General features: G+C 32.9%; 1 protein-coding gene across 1 annotated transcript; it reads right to left on the reverse strand.

Moving 5' to 3' along the window:
- Positions 1-3,935: 3,935 nt before the first annotated feature.
- LOC140878651 (bidirectional sugar transporter NEC1-like) lies at positions 3,936-5,358 on the reverse strand. Its single transcript, XM_073282265.1, has 6 exons — positions 5,294-5,358; positions 5,145-5,181; positions 4,844-5,054; positions 4,521-4,682; positions 4,301-4,420; positions 3,936-4,196 (listed from the first exon to the last, which is right to left on the reverse strand). Exons 1-6 carry the CDS (start codon positions 5,340-5,342, stop codon positions 3,936-3,938), a joined length of 840 nt encoding a protein of 279 aa, XP_073138366.1. The 5' UTR covers positions 5,343-5,358.
- Between the last annotated feature and the right edge of the window lie 18,174 nt (positions 5,359-23,532).

Below are 23,532 nucleotides of genomic sequence, written 5' to 3' on the forward strand. Positions count from 1 at the left end.
TAGTTTTTTAAAATCAAATCAATATTCTTTTGGAATATTGATAAATATTAATATATCATGACATCAAGTCAATATTCTTCAGGAATATTGTCAGATCTTAAATAATATATCAATATTGACAATTTTTTTATATCTCGTATCAATATTCTTCGAAAATATTGATAAATTAAATGATGATATTGTATCCGTAGATCTATCAAATGTCAATATAAAAATATGATGTGTTGTATTAAGAACATCAACATAAAATTAAATGTTGTGCTTCTTCAGGAGCATCAATGATTAACTAGAAGTATGAACATATATAAAAATAAAATCTATGCGATTTCGAAAAGCATCAATATAAGATCGAAATATTGTGCTTCTTCGAGAGCATTCATGCAAAGATGATAATAATTTTTTTTCTACCTTGAAGAGCACTCATGCTGATAACATGTTATAAATTTAGTGGAAAAAAAGGAGGAGAATGAAAGAGTAGAGAAATATAATAGAGAAAGATAATTACACAATATATGAACTAAACACCTTTATTTATAGGGTAGAAGGATTAGTGTAAAAAAAGAAAAATTCCAATCAGATCAATCAACTACAAATCATCTATATATATAACAATATCCAACAAAATTCTTTTTATAAATGAGCCAACGCAACTACAAGGAAAATTAGTTTAGTTTTCAGGCAATTGGAAGGTGACAGAAAATTTATTCTTGATTTTTGTCGTTATGAAAGTTTTGGAACGGGGTTTTTAGTTATCCTCCAAAATCAAATGATTTATCACGAAGCTGCAATTATTGTATAGTCAATATGTTTAAAATTACGGGGAGTGTGATTTACATCCACTTTTTGTCAAAAATACTTCATATTTAATTTTTGTACTCAAAATTGACAATGATATCCTTTAATTAATTGTATTTATTTTTGATAAATTTTTTATTGCTTAAATTTGTAATTGTTATTGACATCATAGAACGATACCCAAATAAAAAATAATAAAAAATAACTTATACTTCGTTTCTTAATTTATGTTTTATTTCTCATTACCATAGTTTTTTAAATCTTTTTATTACATGTATTCTTAATTTTATTATCATAACTTATAATTTTTTTATATTAATCATAATATCTTATTGAAAGAGACATCTATTAAAAAATTTGTTCTTTTTTTTTTTAAACACAAAATTCATATCATTCAAAATAGAGAAGATACACGAGAAGTTTCTGATGACAGATTAAAAATCTGTCTAAAACAATCAAACATAAAACCAGCCGATTTAGCTAAGTTATGAGCTGTCTGGTTTGGTGATCTACGAAAAAAATTAACGAACAAGATTGTAGTTCCGACACAAGAAATCTACAATCTTCCAGTAAAAAAATTGTTCTTTTAAAACAAAATATTATCTATCAAATTTATAATTAATATATATTGTGTATTAACTTTATTTAAGAACAAAATAAACATAAATTATTTTTGTGTATGTTTATCTACATAATATAAACTGATTCAAATAATATATTTATATCGTAAAAATATAATGTTAATAATCACCGGAATATATATATATTAACAAAAATTTTAATTTTATATCTAAACTATTAAGATATTTAGTTTATCCCAAACTTAACAAAATGTTGGTAAATCAAAATGTTTACATCCCAATAATTTATGCTTTTGAAAAAATAATTTTCCACATTTTGAACATATATATATACTAAAATTTTAGATAAATATAAGTAATATTAATTTTATTGTTATTTGTATTTTCATGTATACTAAAATTTCTTTGAACGTTTCCTTGAAATATTAAATTTTTTATTTTTGTGAATACAAATTTAAATTGTTAACATACATATAGGAAGGATAATATTGTTTAATAATTAATTAATTAGACAAGGTGATGCGTTATTAACACTTTTTGGAATGTAAATAACGCTCTCATTAAATTATTCTGTGAATAATAAGTTTATATTGTGTACATAAGTGGAATAAAGGAAACAATATATTATACGTACAAATTAACTAGCCTAAATTAATACTCGTCTCATGAGTAAATTTTGTGAGACATATCTTTAACTTGACTCGATTTATAAAATTGTATTATTTTTACGTCAAAAATATCATTTTCATTATATATGTAGATTGAGTTGAGTCATCTCATATTCATAGAATTGTGACAACATCTAGAGGTGTCAAAACGGGCCAGCGGAACGGATCGACCCACAACTCATCGCAACCCACCATTAGACGGGGCGGGACGGGACGGCCCACCTTTTAGGCGAGTTGAAAAAACACCAACTCAACCCATCTATTTTAGACAATGTTTTCATAACCGGACCGGTGATCGAACCGGTCTACTTTAAAAAAACGGTTCAACCGGTCGAACCGTTTTAATCGGACGATCGGACCGAAAAATGTTTATATAATATAATATAATTAATAATATATTTTAAAATTTAAAACTTAAAGATGTATATAAATAGACAAAAAAATATATTTATCCTAGGTGGCGAGGCGGGCCAATCCAGCGGGCCTACGTGTAATTTGATAGGTTTTGACGGGTCAACCAGCAACCCACCATGCATTAAATGGGACGAGGTAGGCCGGCCCACCTTTAGTCGCGTTGAGAAATTGGCAATTCAACCACCTATTTTGTATGACGAGACGAACCAACCTAACAGATCTAATCCATTGTGATACCTCTAAATTAACATCTCACCGGAATTACTTTGACACTTATTTTCAACTCAAACCCCACCTGAAAATTACTAAGTGAAATATATCACAAAGTAGTTAAAAAAAACAAGGAAAAAAAAGGGAAGTTTCACTTCAAGCTAGAACAGGAGAAACTCGAGGCTGACCTTAGGGTTGTTTAATGGTCAGTAGTGTCTTATCTCAGCATCGAATTTTCCAAATTAAGGGAGAATGTTAGTTATAGTTTTTGTTTTTTCACCTCAGCATGGCAAATTACTTCTCTGATAATAAGTCATCAATAATGACCTAAATTATAAACATTTGCTTTTCTACAAATTCGTGCGAAAAGGGATAGATTAGATAAAAACTCGTAGATTAATTTATTAATCATTGATTTTTTGGTGGTTAAACATACTTTTCATCTTTTCTTTTAATGGAGATTATTTAGATTCACATTATTTTAGCTCAATTATGAAAGTTCCTCTTCTTTATAATTCTGATCTCATACGTGGCAAAGCTGTGCATAAAATTTTAAATTAGATAATTTTATCTATAATTTTTTTGAACATACATAACAAGAAGACAAAATTTTGCACGGGATAATATTTTTTTTCCTAATTAATTTATTTTTGATTCATTAACTTTTCAAATTTTGATTTTGATATACTAACTTTTAAATTTCAAATATTTTGGTAGAATAGATTATTCGACATCTTGACAAGTCAGCATTTTCCAAAGTCACATAATGATTTTTCAATGTTACTACAATATTTTCCGGTACCACATCAATAATTAAATCAAGTAGTGGAAAACTATTGTACAAAAATAAAAATTTGAAAACTAGTACGTACCAAAAAAGAAATGAACAAGTTAGGGGGAAAAAAAATATTTTCCCAATTTTGGCCATATGTAAAAATATTTCTTTATTTTTTTCTCAAGCGAATCTAAAATCCTGGTTAGACTTGGGCCGTTGCGGTCACGTATTAATTGAGGTTCAACTTCACACCCTGTTTTAAATAGTCTGTTTTGTAATAACCCTAAACGAATATTAACCAAAAATTAAGGATCTCTAATTAATTTAATTTGAACAGACCTTATTAATTATCACTGTTTGGTTTATTTCTAAAATTAAAAGCTCTCCACACGTGCAAACAACTGAGAATAAAATTAAACGACTTATTATCATTACAAATATAATATAATAGGTATTAATTAATGTTAACAATATGTAAACCTTAAAATTATGTTAATTTGTTGTTGGTTCTTTAGAACGGATAACAAGAACTCCGGGGATTTCATCACCATGCTGATCAATGATGATGATCTCGAGATCGTGGTCGTTCGTTTCGACGTCCATCGAGTTCTCAAGTTCTTTATTAAGTTCTTTGATGGTGTTCAAATCATGTATCTTGGCTTGTTGAGGTTGAATCTGCTGCTTCCGATTCTTGTACACCACGTATAATATCATCTGCATTATTCCGAACGAAAACCCTAGAACGTTTGGTGCCTGTCACATATATATTATATAAGTAATATATATATTATTGTAAAAATGTAACTTTAATTTTACTAATTTAGCTAATTAATAATTATATATTCGAAAGTACTTACAGCAATATAGTAATCTTTGATCAAGAGACCATAGAAGAACCACATGACGGCACAAAGTGTGAGGAAGAAAGAAAGTGAAAATGGCATGAATTCCACGCTTTTGGTTCTTATCACTTGCCTCTGCATGAAAATTAAATTTAGGGTTATGTGTAGAAAGAACTATATAAGTTCTCGAAAAAAAAAATTATGCATGGATATATTTAGTCGAAAATCGACGTACCATGATGCTAAGAGGAGCAGCGAAAACGCTGACGGAGAAGGCAGCACAGATCCAACCCACGATCTGGACCCGAGTTACCCCGCCTGAAAGAAGACTTGTGCCTCCGATGATTAATCCGAGTGAAATCAAGTTAATCAAGAAGAGTATTTTCCAGGTGAACACCTTAACAAATGAAGTCTCATGTTAGACGGATATATATATATATATCATATATCATTAATTAATTTAGCTATAGTGAATTTCAAGAAAATAAAAGATATATATATATGATAAGAATTAATTATATGTACATATGCATACAGGTACGTAGTAGTAGTGCTTACTTTGGATTCTTTGGTTGCATAAATCATGTAGATTGTTAGATAGGAGATTTCGAAAAGGCATCCGGTGGTGTTGATGGTAATGAGAATGAGTGCATTTTGTTTGAGGTAAGCGTAGTATAGATACAAAGTTGCACTGAATAAGGCCACCGAATAAGGGAAAGATTGGAATCCCTCTGTGGATTTCTTTTTCCAAATTCTGTAAAATGTTGGGCTGCAAAAACAAATCCAAATCACATAAAATTGCAAAAAAAGAGGAACAATAAAATGGAAAGAGAACGAATTAATTAATTAAAATCCTTACGCCGGAGACAAGTAAACCAAGAACGACACAATGTTGCCTTGAATTAATGTGAAGATCAAAATCACGAAGTCAGTATACATATAATTCTCAAAATTATTGTATATAAAAAAATGTTACATTAGAAAGAGAGAATGCATAAACAATCATACCAAGAATGCCAAAAGCAAAGGCCAAGTTGTGAGCCGATGAAATGGCCATTCTTGACTCAGTGAAGTTCTTGGTTTCCAAGCCTGACTTATGGATTTGGGTGAATTTTGTTGAGGATTATATAGCAAATGGAAGAGTGGGAGATTAATTAATGTGTTTCCTTAATTAATGAATTCCATGTATTTTTATGTATTTGGACTCAAAATTAAATGAGAAAGAACCAATGAATTTGTTTTGATCAATGTTTAATTAGGAAGCTTGCACTTGAATAATTAAGAGAACTAACATAGTGTGGGGACATACAACTAGGTTAATTAATGGGTTATAGTTAAATGAAATTAATGCATTTCAATTTTAATCGTTAACTTTTATATATTAAATTAAACGAGATCGATCATATTCATGATTATAATTAGATACATGTACATATATATACTAATATTTGTGACAATATTTCAAGTACTTATTTTATTATACAATGAGACAAAATTGTGCTCACGTTTTGGAGCGTGGAAGCATTCGATCAGTTAGGTTTGTTTATTTCTTTGAACCGACTCCACATTTTACACGCACGCCTTTCTTTTGCTTTTAATATATGTCATTTCATTTCTTCATGCAATCAATTAAAAATCCCATTTGCAAATCTAATTTCTAACGGACCGTTTCAATTTGCTTCCACTTTTTGTTTCCTTATTTCCACGTACATTGTCTAAAAATACACAATATTATTCTATATATATATTATAACCTTAAAGGCACATACAACTTTTATGGAAATCTAGCTACAAGTCGTTAGTGATAATAAAAAGGAAGGGTCCTATATTGTGCATTATAGAGTAATTGGACTGTTTGGATCTCACATGGAGTCCACTTGATCATTTAACGGTGGTGTTGTGCACGTAAAAAAAAAAAGAAGGTACGTATATGGAAACAATATTTGTTTTGTAAAATGATCGATTCTTTGTAGATAAAGTATGGAGTTTGAGAATTGTGAAGCAGATTAATTTTCTAAAAGAAGATTCAATGTTTTTATCAAAAAGGTTGTTGGCGGATTTAACTTTTTTATAAATTTTTTTTTTGAATGATTACATCAATTATGTCAATGGAAATAAAGCAGCTAGCTCAGATATTTTTAGAAAGAAACGTGGAAATTTGGGAAAACAAATTAATGATCCATGCCATCTACGGCTGTATTATTAATAATCAATTTGATTATTACGAACTCAGTGATCTATTATTAGTAGATCTCCTAGCTAGGAACCTATTTCGAAGCAGCAAAATCAGTTAAATCAATTATTTATTGCAATGATTAATATTGATCAGGACGAAATTAAAATTATTTAACATATGAATTAAGAAGCAGTCCACAAAAACGGATCATTCTTATAACAGATCACGAGCTTATCTCCCAATTATGATCGTTACCAATATCGCAAATTCACAATGTTGGTAATAAATTATAATGAATCACAAGATCAAAATTTATATTTCAACAAAATTTGAAGAAATTTTCTATATTCATATGACCCTAGCTAGTCCACGAAGTAACGAGTTTTACGCTTAAAGTCCTAATTAAACATTTAAGATAGGTAGAGACATATCTGGTAAGTTCGATGCTACCTTCAAGACAAAATATCAGATCTGGTACACTTTTTTTCTCGACATGTTGGTGGTGATGATATAGTTCAATCTAGGGTAATATCTTAACCGTATATCTAATATATGATCAAATGATTTGCCACGTCAGTTCTATAACATTAATTGCACGTTACGTGCATATTAAAATATAAACTATTAGATTCATGATTTGGATATCACTCTTAGGCTAGGATCTCACCTCCAAGTGCATGATGATTATTTCATTACATGTAAGCATCATGAATGTTTCTATATTAAAGATAATAATTAATGAACGCGCAAATTAAATGCACAAGTATCTGAATAACATGTGGTTTCATCAATTCGTCTAAACAATTTAATTAATTGAATTTTGAATGCGTCAGTTTTGTGGACGAGAAGGAATGAATAACAACCAATTATGGGAATTTTGGTAATTGTACGTGCAAATTGCCTTGAGGTGCATGTGTGAGCGGGTAGAGTTCAACCTACCTTAAGGGTTTTATCCAAACCATAAATCAAATGCCCCATGATTTGCCACATCAACAATATCCCATTAATTATGCCCATGTGTAAAAATATTGACCATCAGATGCATGATTTGAGTAATACCCATAGTGTAGGATCTCATGCGTAGGGGATCGGAGATTAGTAAATTAAATATACGTGAAGTACATGATTTGACCAATATGGTTTATTTTAATCTGAGTAGTATGATTTGCAGACTATTATGTTAATTAAAAATTATTCAATACGCACCAAAAAATAACAACTGCGATTTCTATCATCATAAAAAATATATATGTGAAACTGTATAACTAAATGATCGATTCGATAAAATATTATTAATTCACACTAATTTTTGGAGTACATTCGTACGTACGTATATATTGAAAGTAAAGTTTGCCACTCATTATTAAATGATTACTAAAATATGAATGGAAGTAATTACCATTTTCATGAATGTGAAGATGATAGATTCAAAATAATTTGAAGTTGACAGGCAGATCTATCAAGGTCTGATTTTTACCTTTACGCAATCGCTGAAAAAAACTGGCAAATAATTAATTTGATATATATTGTGTTGATATATACATACACACACGCACACACATCATGATCGCAAAACCCCAGAAAGTGTATCAAAAACAAAAAGCTCTACCTTAAATTAATAATTCATGAAATGTTATGACAAAAACCCATTTAAATAAATTATATTCCAAATATTTTTTTTTCATTTTTAATTAATAATAAGTTCTGATATGTATGCATGTATTTGCCCATGGGTCTACCCCAAATATAAAACTTGCATTTCCTTTTTCATATGTCTATAATTTAGTGTTCATATTTGGTATTATTTTCTTTATTCTTTTACTTACCGACCTACTCTAATTCATTAAATACATTAGGCCATTTCAACAATTTTTTATTCCACCCGTCCTAAATCTATTACCTATATAATCAATTATTTATTTTTATTACCTATATAAATATACAAGTTTGAATTGTGAATTTTCTTCAATATCTCATTATTTCATTAAAATTATTTGGTTTTAATTGTCAATTTATAATTTTGTCCACATTATTTCATTTAATAATTAATATTTTTGTTATTTTCAAGGTTTTTTTATGGCCTTGCATTTATTTTATACATTAGTCAATTTATTTATTCAAGGTAGATTAATTTTTAATATTTAATTCATATAATTTTTTGTGTCCATTTATTTATCCAAGGTAAATTAATTTTTAATATTTAATTCATGTCCTAAATCTATATTTTGACATTTTTGATAATGAATTTACAAGTTTGTCCTCATTATTTCATTTAATAATTAAATATTTTGTCATTTCCAAAGGTTTTTAAGGTTTTTCATGTCATTTTATAGATTAGTCAATTTATTTATTGAAGGTAAATTAATTGTTAATATTTAATTCATGTCCTAAATCTATATTGTGACACTAATAGAAACAAAAAGTAATTATTGAAAGTTACCTTAATTTTTGCTCTATAGATTTAAAAAATATTAATTTTTTGGACTTATTTCAACTTTATCGTCATAGTTACGTTTGCTAATATTTAATTTATTTCCTAAATCTATATTGTGAAATTCATGGAAACAAAAAGTAGTTATTGAAAGTTACCTTAATTTTTTCTCTATAAATTTAAAAAAATATTAATTTTTTGGACTTATTTCAACTTTATCGTCAAAATTACGTTTTTAATTTACTATACTTTTTTAACGTAATATTTTGATTACTAGAATTTTAAGAAAAATAAAAAATTAAATCAAACCATTAAATTTCACTATTGTGTTCAAAACAAGTGAAATCTTGTCATAAGTCGAGGTTTTATTTCATTTATATAGAAAATGTACTCACATCCTTTATTCAATCATTCATTTATTTTTTTTGAGATTTGATCATCTAACTAAAATTTCTGATATTTATGTTTTTAGGAAGAGATATTGTAAAACAAATGTTGACAACTAATTGTGTAATATTTTTGAAATTTTAGGGACTACAAATGTAATCAACAACATCAATATTTTTTTTTCCAAGGTAAAAAAAAAAAATACTCATTTCATCTTACTAATTTAGGCTTGTGTACGTGTATTTTCACATATATATTAAGTAAGTATTTGGAAAATTAAATTTCTCATTTTGCCCTTATTTAGTGAAATTTTAATAAAATAAAATAATTAATTATACATTTTATGAATTTAATAGGGATAAATTGGTAAAAGAGTAGTACAAATGATATTTAATATGAAAACTATACTATATAATTGAGAAAGATATAAAAAATAAATGTAGTTTAAATAAGCGAGATATAGAGAGTATGATTATAAATAAGTTTCATGTTGATGTTTGTACTATAGTATAATAGTTGACTAATATAATCAATTAATTTAATACTTATGAAATCGTAAAAATTTACGTGACAAAAAGTAGAAAAACACTACACTCAAATCGATTTTTATTTCAGACAAATTATTCTTATATCTAAGTTACTTAAATCCTTAAAATTTGAGTATAAAAAATTTTAACTTGTTAAAGTATGATGGTTCATCCTCTAAAATAAAAAATGTTTCTTCACATTTTTTTATCTGCTCATATTTTTTTTCAAATAATGTATTTACATACTATTCTTAGAAATTATAAATTAATTATTACGCTACATATATAAATATTTTTTATGACATGTAAAACAACATGTACTTTATATGTATATCAAATTTAAAACAACTTGATTGGATTACTATTGAAGAAAGCAGAAAACATATTAAAGTTTTTATCTAGAGATTGTTGTATAAAATAATGGTTGAAAAACTAGAGATAATGAGATTAGACGACATAAAATTATTCTCTTCATATATTTGATTAGAAGTTCGAGAAATATTAATATAATATATCTAGACTAGAATCTATGTTCTTAGCGATAACAATAGAAAAATTAAAAATAATTTATTTCTATACTTATAATCTCGAATAGGAAGAAAAAAAATATAATTTAAATAATGTCACCAGTTCCATTAAAATTAATACTCTAAGAGTTTTTTGAACAAAATATTACAATATTTCAACAAATAAAAGTATAAAGAAAAGTTTGGATTGACTGTTGCACATTATATGAATTTGATTTATGAAAAAAGATATTTATCACATATTAATATATGTTAGATTTTTTTAAAACAAGAGTTTGATGAACTTATGAAAAAATATGTATATATATATATATGATTAATTAAATAATTATTTGTATAATTGAATTAAATACTCTTAGTATATATATATTTGTATATACTATAACACACAGATTTTATATTATAAAAATATTATTTTTATTTCTATATTTTTTGTTAGGATATTGATTATTTTTTATACTAAATTATTATCTAATGTATATTTAAATTTGATTATCGAAATCAAACAAATAAATTTATTCAATAAACTGAAAAAATATACGTAAGAAAAATTTGAAAATATTATTATGTATGACCAAGATGATTGAGAATTAAAGCAAGTCAAGCTACAACAATTGTTTATGATTATCATGGTTTACCAGAGAGAAAATAATACATGATTTATATTTACTTTACTAATATAAAATCAACATTCATTTCCAAATAAAATTTTTAAATAAATGAAAATAGTGTTTTTTGTTCACTAACTTATTTACTTTTAGGATCCGGTCCACTAAGTTTTCAAAGTTTATTTTTGGTACGCTAAATTTTAATTCTCAGCAATTATTGGTCTAATTGGTAACGTGACACTGGAAAATACTTATTTGTAATAAAAAAAACTACTGACATGACGTAAAAATGCTGAGATCAAAAATTGTTGAATTATCAAATATTACGTCAACAATTAGACTAAAAATAGTAAAAAAAATTAAATTTTAGTGCACCAAAACCAAATTTGACAACTCAATGGACTAAAACTCAAATTTGAACAAGTTAATGAATCAAAAAATCATTTTTCTGAAATAAATTACTATTTTTTTACTTAAAATCAATATAAGTAAAATTATCATTTAAACATTATTCATGACGCTAGAGATTTTGTACGTATTGTTTAAAATATTAATTGAGTCGTATTGTTACCATCAACTATAAATTTTGTTAAAGCGAAAAGCGTTCGATCATACAATTAATATCGGACTCATTGTCATGGTTTCGATTCACATTAATTAAAAGCACAATAATGGATAAGATGATTGTTTGGGAGAAATAATTGTCCTTCTCCCGGATTGAACAATTGAAACATATGTTTATTTGTATTGTTGTACGATTTAAAAGATTTGAGTTGCAAAATTACCATCAACTATAGCTTTAAATAACATACATCACTTGATCCTACAGTTTGTAACAAATACATACATATATATATATATATTACGCTTTTCAATAAATATACACCACATGTTATTTCTTTAAATTTGTCAGTTAAAAAAATAAATTAAACTCAATATATAAACATATAATATCACTACAAAAAAAAAAAACGTTGATCATGAACCGAAAAATATCACAAAAAAAAAAGTTAAAGCGTAATATTCTTGTTTCACATGCTAATTGGATATTGAATCATAGTGATTAAAGTTTAAACTTTTCAGTAAAAATTATCACACGTGATTTTAATAATAAACATAAATATTTGAAATTTTATAACTTCAGTCTTAATCAAATAAAATTGTAATTACGTGCAACATACGTATATTTTTCTAGTATATATATATATATATATATATATATATAAAAGTTTGTTTCATTCTCCATAAATTAAAAAATTCATTGAAAAAGATAAGTTTACAAACTCACTTATATTTTATCCTTAATTCATTCATAAAATGGACGCACATTTTTCAATACTTAATTAACACGGATGGGAAAAATCTCGGTTCAGTCCTAAATATTTGGACACATTTTCGGTTCAGTCCTAAATGTTTGAACGTTCTCGATTTGGTCCCAAATGTTTTCCAAAAATTTTCGGTTCACTTCTAAATGTTTTTATATTCTCGGTTTGGTCCCAAATGTTTTAAAAAGTTTTCAGTTCAGTCCTAAATGTTTTACGTTCCAGATTTCGTCCTAAATATTTTCTAAAAGTTCTCAATTTGGTTCTTCCATCTACAAACAAAGCGTGATAAAAAGAACTTACAAACAAAAGACAAAGTTAATAATAATAATAATAATAATAATAATAATAATAATAATAATAATAATAATAATAATAATAATAATAATAATAATAATAATAATAAATGAACAAGAATTTCTTTCAAATGAAAATATAATATAAATTATGCAAAATAAAATTATAGAATAAAAAAATAATTGAACCGTGCAATCTTATAGTTAAAAACATTATCAATCACAAACAAATAAACAAATATTTTAGCAAATAATTAGAATTACTTATTTCACAAAATATTCGAAATTTTTAACAAATTTTTCAAGAGAAGAATACTTATGGTTAACAATTGAGAAAATATAATGAATTATTTGACCACCGTTCAAGTAGTGATATGAAATTAAGTTTATTTAATAGTAAATTTTTCTCAAATACTAATTTTTTAAATTATAAAAAGAGTTTTAAAAAGATATATATCTTTTTCCAACCTCCAAATTTTTTCTTAAAAGTGCAAGCATCATGAATGAGAATAAAACAAAATTAATAGAAATGTGAAATAACATCATTAAATTTTAATTCCTCAAGTTTCATTTATTTTATTTAAGTTTTTATTTTGTAGCATCATGAATTTAATATTTTCATTTTGAACATTGTGTAAAATTGATTTAAATTTGGATAAAAACTCTAATAAATTTGTGTTTTATTTACAATTTGTTTAATGTTAAATATATAATAAATAATATAAAACTCAATCATAAATGATATAACACTACGCGGTGTTAGTTTTAACACACGAGTAGATAGAAGGATCAAACCGGAAACTTTTGAGAAATATTTGGCACGAAATCGGCAATGTAAAAATATTTAGGACTGAACCGAAAACTTTTGGGAAACATTTAGGACCAAACCGGAAACGTATAAACATTTAGGACTGAACCGAGAACTTTTGGAAAACATTTAGGACCAAATCGGGAACGTCCAAACATTTAGGATTGAATCGAGAATGTGTCCAAACATTTATAACTGAACCGAGATTTTGCCTAACACGGATATATTAGTAAAAAAAAAATTAAAAATTCTATTGAATGTAGAAATTATACTATATGTTGGGATCGGTTCAGAGGGTAGAGGGGGGGGGGGGGGTAAATACACTCTGAAACTTATCTTCTTTCTTTTAAAAATGATCAAGTGAAGTTTAGTTCACTTAATCTGTTTTCTCAACTTCTAAAACGGTTTGAACAACTTAAATAGTGCGGAAATAGTTCAGAGGTTTTAGTGATGCAAAGGCAAGTTATAACACGATGTATGAGCAATATATAAGATGAATATGCAGTAAAGACTAAGGGACGATTTATGGAAGTTCGAAGGCTTAATCCTTCTACGTCTCCCCTTCTTCCACTTAGGAAGAAATTCACTAGAAGACTTTGGTTATTACAACGTCTTGCAATACACCCACTTCAGACTTAGGACTTATCCAATGCCTAATCCGAAACTCCTAGATTTACACAGATAAGATTCTCAGTTCTTATCAGACTGGTGGAAGCTTTCAGAGTAGCTTTAAGTCTCTTCAATAATGAATACAGTCCGGTTGAGCTTCTCAAACTGCAGAGCGGTCGAGAGGCTTGGAAACCCTAGGATGATCCTTGAAGATCAGATATGTAAACTGCAGGCGAGGGTTTATTTGAGCAGCAAGTGAATGATCTTGTAAGTGTGCTCAAGTATTGCTTCAGTATATCAGATGAGGACTTCTGATAGTATTCAAGTGATTGAGTTGATTGAGATTTTTCGTGTTGCTTGTCTCCCTCACTTTACTTCTTGAGCAATCTTCCCTTTATATAGGTCAATCATCAACGTCTTTATTTTTGAACGTTCTGATGCTGCATTGAATGCACATTTAATGCTTCATAAATGCATTGATGATTCTGCATGAAGATCGTACACTTCTTTAAATGCAGACAACTTCCAGGGTCCAAAACTGGTATAAACGGTCGAATGCTTTATCTGTAGCCATTCTGCGTTTTTGCCATTTTAGTGCAACCTGTTGTCTCGATGCAAGAGTCAACAGATCTTCTGATACGCCGGTTCTGCTTTTGATAAAAGATTTTGCAATGAACGTCTTGTCACAAGTACTTGTCTTGAGATATCTTAATAAGCAGTTGGCATTCTACCGGTAGATAGATTTATCCTCTGCTGGTTTGAATAATCAGTCGATAGGCTTGTGACTGCAACCGGTCGAGAGACAAAGGCGGTTGACAAGCTTCCGGTAGATAACTTGAAGGGTTTAGACGGTTGCGGTAGGAGTTGTAGTAGATTCCTGAAATACAAAAGATTGGCAGCACATTCCTATACAATGAGTTGTTGTTTGTTATCACCAAAATTTCGGATTCAACAATTTCCCCCTTTTTGGTGATGACAAAACTTAAGTGCTCCAAAAACAATATGAAAGCATTAAAATGAACTTCATTGAGAGAATGAATTTCATCAATTACAGTAAGCATTCTTATTACACCTACTGAAGAAAAACAAAATGAGATACAGCTGCGATAAGTAAAGAAGAGACAAGTTGTTCATCTTTTGAACCAACTGGCTCCTCCTGACCTATCGCCTTCTCTTCTTCTTCTGTCGGCTTCTTCCTTTCTTCTGGATTCTTCTTCACGTCTTCTTGCCTCTGCTGCTCTTCGTTGCTCTTCTTCCCCCTTTTTGGCATCACCTTGGTTGAGTCGAAGGATGATCTCAGTGAGTTGAGTGCCAAGGCAGGCTTGCATAGTATCAATTTTTGCATCTAGTTGAGCAAGTAGAGTAGCTTGCATAGTGTCCATCCGATCATTCAACTGCCTATGAAGGCGGTTTTCGGATCTGACAACTTGTTCGGAGACGGTAGAGAGCGTTTTGATTTGAGTGCGATGATGGGCAGTGATCTCTTTGGACAGATAAGCAAGGTCTCGAGACACGGTCTCAAAATGCCGAATCATCGTCTGGCGTGAATTGTCAACCCATGAGGATGTGTTTGTGATGTCTTGTGAAAAGGATCGAACTGTTTGCATGAGCTCATGAAGCCTATTTATCAAAGTGTGATCCAGAGCTGCTGCCATGGCTTCAATTAATGAGTCATCAGTCTGAAGCATTTGACTCTGTGTGTCATTCCTTGGTGAAACCGGGCCAGACTCAAGATGATGTGGTGCTGGTGATCTGGCTGGTGAGCTAGCTGATGGACCTTCCAATAGTGGTACAGTTGGAGATGTAGGGGTCTCGACTGCAGCCAAGATGGTTGGTGGAGTAGCAGGATCAGCACTTGGTTCATCCATTAGGAGATCTTCCACAAACTTTTCAGTAGATGGAGACGGTTGAAGTGCTGGGTCAGCATCAGTCACTGGCTGTTCTGGAGGTGCAAGTGATACAATAGTGCTTGGTATCTCTGTTGGGGGTACTACTGCTTCACTGCTGCAAGGAGCCTCTGTCACAGAGGTGACATGAATTTCTTGTTCAATCACTTCGAAAGAATCTTGTAGACAACTGGGAGAGGTGTGAGCGGTCGCCGCTGGAGATGAGTGAGCAGTCACAGCTGCTTCCGGTTGAATTACTGCTTGGACTGCGGTTGAGGCGGGGTCGACCGATGAAGATGCTCCCAAAATCGATCCTAGAGTGGATGACTGAAACAGGTCAGTAGTGATGAGACCGGTCAGAATCCCATCTGAAAGAGTAAGAGCAGAGACGTCTTCTTCACCCTGATCTTGGGTAAGAAAAGTCTTCATCATCACCTGTGCTTCCAGTCCATAAGCCTGTAAACAAGCTGCTGAAGCTGTCGTCTTTACGTTGTTAAGAGCTTGGAAGTGCTGAAGTAGTTGAGTGATTTGACGTAGACTATTCTGTAGTCCAGTCAAAATCACAAAGTCATCGGCGGCGGTAGGACTCTTGGATTTGAAGTTATTGACACGCTCATTAATCAACAGAGATAACAGGCTTCCTCGAAGCTTCAAGTCGATGAGCTGTCTTCTTCCCAGAGCCTCCACGATGTCTTCAGTGTCAGCAAAAAGAAGCATCTTCTGCTCAATAACGTTCAGAGCTTTCCACTTAGGAAATATTTGAGCAAGCGTCAGGTGAGTACGGGAATGATGCCATCTGTCAAAGCGCTGTAGGTGACGCTTGACAGTGCGGAGAACGTGAGAGATGATCAAGTTGAGCTCTACAGTAGCTGCTGGTTGAGCCTTAGGTGAGTAGATCATCACACCTTTCCCTTTTGTCCTTGGGATCAGCGAGAGTGACCTTTGGAGTTGATGAGGCACCTTCCCTGATTATCACACCCTTGGTAGGACGTGGAGCAGTAGTAGCAGTAGTGGTAGTAGTCTCGACCGTTGGCAGAATTGGTGTTGGAACGGTAGGAGCAAGTCCAGAAAGGGACTTTAACTTCTTGTGCTGCCTCTTCTTCTCGCCTGCAGGCGTGGATGGCACAGCTGCTTTGGAGACAGAAGGAGATGACTTGCTGAAGGCTTGAATCAGTGGAACGTTCTCACGTGATTCTTCTTCAGAGTCAGACTCTATGATAAGTTGACGCTTAGCAAATTTCTTGGTATGGGCTGGTTTGGCCGCTACCGGGACTGTTGAAAGCGGTTGAGTAACAGCAACAACACTTGCGGTTGAAGGCAGAGTGTCGACCGCAACCTCTTTCTTGTTCAGAAACTTGAAAATTGTAGACTTGTTGAGCCATTTGGTGGGATGCAGAGGCTCAGTCTTGGAGAAGTCTACTCCAAGGACGCTCAAGATGTGGCAAATTTGCAGAGCAAATCCCTCGGATTTCCCTTTTCCCCTGATCATTTCACATAAAGTAGTGAACAATATGTCTGACCAGTTGATGTTGATTTTGGAGGCGATACAAGCCATGTATTGGAATTTCTCCATCGTCACCTTGTCGTATTATCCAGCCTTGGCAAGAAGATTCTTGGCTACGATGTTGGTCAATAGCCTGAATGGAGCTTTAAGAGATGTCTTCTGAGCCGGCAGTTTGATCGGAGCATCAGTGGTTGAGAATTCCTTCAACCAGTATGAGCAGTTACCATCGGGAAGATCCGCGCATTTTGTCAAACCCCTGGAGGGCAGATCAAATGTGCTGGCGAAGAACTTTTGATTGAAGGAGTAGGACCCTGTCCGGATCAAGCATTTGACAGTCCCATGCTCGATTTGAGCGGTTGCAAAGAACTCCTTCAAGACAGGCAGATCGCAGATGGCGCTGCTTCCCAAAAACTTCTTCAGTCCAGAGGCTTCAAGCATGGTGAAGACCTCAGTGATTCCTGCATTGTTTGCCTCAATAACGGAATCAAAGTTGATTGCAAGGCAAGTCTTCTGGATCGACATGATAGCTGTAGATAAGAACTCGAGCAGAGAGTAAGCAAAAGCTTGATAGTAATACGATAGAACTTTTAATGCAATATGAAAGCTTTAGCAACGGTGAAAGGTTGATATACGAGTGTAAAGAAGTATATATAGGAACCTATGGGCCATAGGGTGACGTCATGAAAAGTATTTTTGAAATTCAAAAAGTTTTGAAGAGTATAATCACCGCGCCCAATTAATGTCATTTGGTTCAAAGCACAAAGCTGCTAGTACAGAGCCTGTCAGAGACTAGCTAAAGGCGGATGATATGCCAACATTTATGGCAATGTAACAGCTAAGCTATTAACGTCATACTAGCAATCATTCCCCCTAAAAACATGCATACTAACTTAGATCTACTAAGCCAAGAATATTTCGAAAATATGAAAACTTAGCGTCCGGTAAAGGCTTGGTGAATATGTCTGCTGCTTGCTGATCGGTAGAGATGTATTCCAGCCTGATTTCCTTTTTTAAGACATGATCTCGGATAAAGTGATGCCTGACATCAATGTGCTTTGTCCTAGAGTGCATCACTGGATTGTGAGTGATGGCTATGACACTTGTATTGTCACAGTAGATTGGAGCTTCACTCGACCGGATTCCATAATCATTAAGCTGCTGTTGAATCCAGAGTATTTGAGCACAACAACTGCCAGCAACAAGGTATTCTGCTTCGGCGGTCGAGGTAGCAATTGATGTCTGCTTCTTACTTGACCACGAAATTAGTCTATCTCCAAGGAATTGACATGTGCCACTTGTACTTTTGCGATCTATTCTACAACCTGCATAATCTGCATCTGAATAGCCAATAAGATTAAGATTTGAATCTTTGGGATACCAAAGACCCACATTAGTAGTTCCTTTAATATATTTAATTATTCGTTTGGCGGCAATGAAATGAGATTGCTTAGGTGCTGCTTGAAATCTAGCACATAAACAAACTGAATACATGATATCCGGTCGACTGGCAGTCAAATAAAGCAATGAGCCAATAAGGCCTCGATACATTGTTACCTCGACCGGGATTCCCCCTTCATCTTTATCAAGCTTGATTGATGTACTCATGGGGGTAGATACAGTTGAGCACTGTTCCATTCCAAACTTCTTTACCAATTCCTTGACATACTTGGATTGATTGATAAATATTCCAGTTTCAAGTTGCTTCACTTGCAATCCAAGAAAGAAATTTAGCTCGCCCATCATGCTCATTTCAAATTTCTCTTGCATCATCTTAGAGAACTTTGAGCACAACTTGGGGTTAGTTGACCCAAATATAATGTCATCAACATAAATTTGTACTAGTAACACATGATCACCTTTTACAAATTTAAACAAGGTCTTATCGACCGTTCCAATTTGGAAATCATGTTCCAGTAAAAATTTTAGTAATGTATCATACCATGCACGCGGTGCTTGTTTTAATCCATAAAGGGCTTTGTCAAGTTTATAGATATATTGAGGATGAGTAGGATTGACAAAACCTGGTGGTTGTTCAACGTACACCTCTTCTTGAAGTAGACCATTGAGGAATGCAGACTTGACATCCATTTGATAAACTTTAAAGTCCTTGAAAGCTGCATAGGCAAGAAAGATGCGGATTGCTTCTAGTCTTGCAACTGGCGCGAAGGATTCCTCAAAGTCTATGCCTTCTTCTTGTCTGAATCCTTGTGCAACAAGTCGAGCTTTGTTACGCACAACAGTGCCATGTTCATCGAGCTTGTTACGAAACACCCATCTAGTTCCAATCACATTTTGATTTTTTGGTCGAGGAACTAGATGCCAAATATTGTTGCGGGTGAATTGATTCAACTCTTCTTGCATAGCTTCAATCCAGCTGGCATCTGATAGAGCTTCATCTATCTTCTTGGGCTCTACCTGAGATATGAAAGCTGCATGCAAGAATTCATTAATCATTTGACCACGTGTTTTTCGAGGAGCAGAAGGGTCACCTATGACCAACCCAGGTGGATGATCTTTGTTCCACCTAAAATAATTCCCTAAAGGGTTGTCATCAATTGGTTGACGAACGTCCTCGTTTACTTGATCATCATTGGCAGGAGGATCGTTATCAACCGGTGGATCCTCTTCTGGCCTTGTTTGATCACACACGGTAGAGGGAACTGGATCATCCTTCTTTGGAGGATATGGATCACTGTCACTCTCTTCCTGTAGATTTGTGTTTTCCAGTCTATGACTCAGATCATTTATGCTCCCTTGAGTTTGTTCTGTACAAAGAGTAGATTCATCAAAAACAACATGAATGGTTTCCTCGACCGTTAGTGATCTTTGATTGAACACTCGATAAGCTCTGCTAACGGCTGAGTAACCAATAAAAGTTCCTTCGTCTGCTTTGGCATCGAAGGCTGTCAAATGATTTTTGCCATTGTTGTGGATAAAGCATTTGCACCCAAAAATTTTAAAGTATGAAATATCAGGTTTTGTGCCATTCCAGATCTCATATGGAGTTTTGTTAAATCGTTTATTAATCATAGATCTGTTTTGAGTATAGCAAGCTGTGTTAACTGCTTCTACCCAAAGCCTTTGAGAAACATTTGAATCAACAATCATAGTTCTGGCTGCTTCTTTTAAAGTACGGTTCCTTCTTTCATCCACCCCATTTTGCTGTGGGGATCTAGCAGCTGACAACTCATGCTTGATTCCCTGATCATCTAGATAAGTCATAAGAGCGGTGTTTAAAAATTCAGTCCCTCTATCACTCCTGATTCTATCTATCACCGTAGATTGTTCATTTTGCAAGCGTTTAAAAAGCTTAATCAGGTGAGGTGCAGTTTGATCTTTTGAAGAGAGAAAGATGACCCAAGTAAATCGAGAAAAGTCATCTATAACAACAAGAGCATATCTCATTCCCCCTATGCTTCTTACTGGTATAGGACCAAATAGGTCCATGTGAAGTAAATCTAAGCATTTGGAAGAAGACATACACCCTTTATTTTTAAAGGTTGCTCTCACCTGCTTTCCTAGTTGACAAGCAGGACAAACTTTGTCTTTTATAAAATCTCCTTCAGGCAGACCAGAAACCAAATCATGCTTCCTCAAGTTAGAAATGGACTTAAAATTTAGATGATTTAACCGCTTATGCCACAACCAATGTTTATCATGATGAGCAGTAAGACAAGTAGGTGAAGAAATATGTGAGCAAGACCAGTTTATCTTGTAGGTGTTTAGGTCTCTTACACCGGTCATAAGAGTCTCACCTTTGTCATTTTTGATGATGCAAGTGTGTTTGTGAAACTCGACCGAATGATCATTGTCACATAGTTGACTAATACTTATCAAATTATAGCACAGTTTGTCAACAAGCAACACATCTTTAATAATGATGTTACCATGGATAATCTTACCCTTACCCACGGTTTTACCTTTGGAGTTGTCTCCAAAGCTGATCTTTGGTCCTTTGCACAGCACAACTTCTGTTAGAAGTTCTGGATTCCCTGTCATGTGCCGTGAGCAACCACTATCTAAGTACCAGGTAGTGTCCTTGATAGAAGTGGTCTTCTCGCCCGTTTGGACTTTTAGTACCTGCAAAAAGTGAAGAACTTTTGGTACCCATATCTAGTAGGGTCCAGGTCGGATTAGCCCTTTCGGGACCACACCTGGAACACCTTTACAGGTTTGCCCATGTGTGTGTTCAGAAATCTATGCGGTCGATAAGCAGTAAATGTGTATGCTTGTGAGGTTGCTGTGTGCTGCTTGCCTTTTTGATCTTTATCAGTTAGCCTGTACCTCTTTTGAACTGACCTGCAATTAAAGTACTGGTAAGGCTTCTCCTTTGACCATCTTCTCTTAGAGTAGTTAGACTCATTCCATGGCCTTTTGACATTAGATTGGTTTCCCTTTCTTCTTTCATTAGGTTTTGGTTTGACCCAAGTTCCTCTTTGATTAGAGATCTAGGGATCCACATATCCCAGCCCTCTATGCTTATAGCTTCGTTCGTTAGATACTTTCTGATTTTTGTCAAAGCTGCACTCATCATGTTCATATATCGTGCTGGACCTGACAAATCTTATTTTGTTAAGATTGCCTTTGTCCAGGCTTGACTGAATACAAGATTCCATAGACTGTTCATTTGTTTCAAACCCTAGACCGGTTTTGTCATGTGCCGGTCTTTGGATTTCTTGAATCTTGTCAATGGTTACAGAAGATTTATTCCAAGCCTTAATTGTTTCAAGTAGTTTTTTGTTCTCAGTCAAAGTTGCTTGGAAAACTCTTTTCAAGGTGTCATTCTCAGTAGCCAGCAGACTTAGCTTGACCTTAAGACCATCAAGCTCTTTTCGCTGCATGCAGCTTGATTCGCTTGACTTATCTTTTAGGTCAGCTCTTTCTGCCTTTACCTCTTCGAATTCCTTGGATAATGCTTTGTATTCATTAGCCATTTCGTGTAAAGCAGTAACTAGATCACTATGAGTAAATTCAGGTGAACCAAAGTCAAATACCTCCTCAGCTTCTTCTTCGATGTCAGCCATAAGGCATTCCACCTTTTCATCATCGCTGTCATCTGAAGAGCTTCCGGTATTGGGGTTGTCAGAGTCAGACTCAGCCCACTTGCTTTTGCTTTCGTATGCTACTAGCACCATTTGGTCTCTTCCTTTTCTAAATGTCCTCTTGTCCTCCTTGCCCCTTCTTCTTTCGAAGACTTGCTTCTGATCATTGCTCTTAGGCTTGGTGCAATCTGCAATGAAGTGGCCTGACTTGCCACAGTTAAAACAAGTAGGACCATCGTCTGTATGGTCCGATTTATGATAATTTTTAAATTTAGAATTGTTTTTACGCATAAATCTACCAAATTTCTTGACAAAGAGTGTCATGGCTTCGTTGCTGATATGCTCAGCTGATCTCTTTGGAGCTTCCTCGACCGGTGGACGCATCACCGTTGAGGTTAAGGCCTTGGTTGGTTGAGAGGTAGATGGTTCATCTTCTGTCCTCATGTTGAGCTCGAACTCGTAGGCTTTGAGATCTGCAAAGAGATCATGCAGTTCAACCTTGCTTAGGTCTTTTGACTCCCTCATGGCCACTGTCTTGATCTCCCATTCTTTGGGCAAAGCTCTCATAACCTTCACAGCAATTTCACGGTTAGTATAAGTTTTTCCTAAAGCAATAAGATCACAAATGATACTACTGAACCGTTCATCAAATTCAGCCATGGTTTCCCCTGGCTTCATTTTGGCATTGTCATATTTTTGAATGGCCATGGTGAGCTTGTTTTCCTTGGTCTGGTCATTTCCTTCACACAGCTGAGTGAGCTTCTCCCAAATCTCCTTTGCTGTGGAGCATGACTTGATTTTGCTGAACATGTTCTTGTCCAGTGTTTTGTATAGGATGTCCCGGGCCACATTGTCAAGATTGGCCTTCTTTTTGTCCTCAGTAGTCCACTCAGCTCTTGGTTTCTCAATCATTTGTCCTGCACCATCGCTTAGATCTGGGTTGACCTTCATGATTTTGATAGGACCGTCTGTTATGACATATAGCATGTCATCGTCCTGTGCTGCAAGATGTGCCTGCATGCGAATTTTCCAGTCATCATAATCTTCTTTAGAAAACATAGGAATTTTGTTGAAAGAAGTCATGATTTTAAAACTTTAGATCAGCAGTTGAGAAAGGAACCCGC

Source organism: Henckelia pumila, chromosome 2 (assembly GCF_033568475.1).
Source record: "Henckelia pumila isolate YLH828 chromosome 2, ASM3356847v2, whole genome shotgun sequence".
Taxonomy (NCBI): domain Eukaryota; kingdom Viridiplantae; phylum Streptophyta; class Magnoliopsida; order Lamiales; family Gesneriaceae; genus Henckelia; species Henckelia pumila.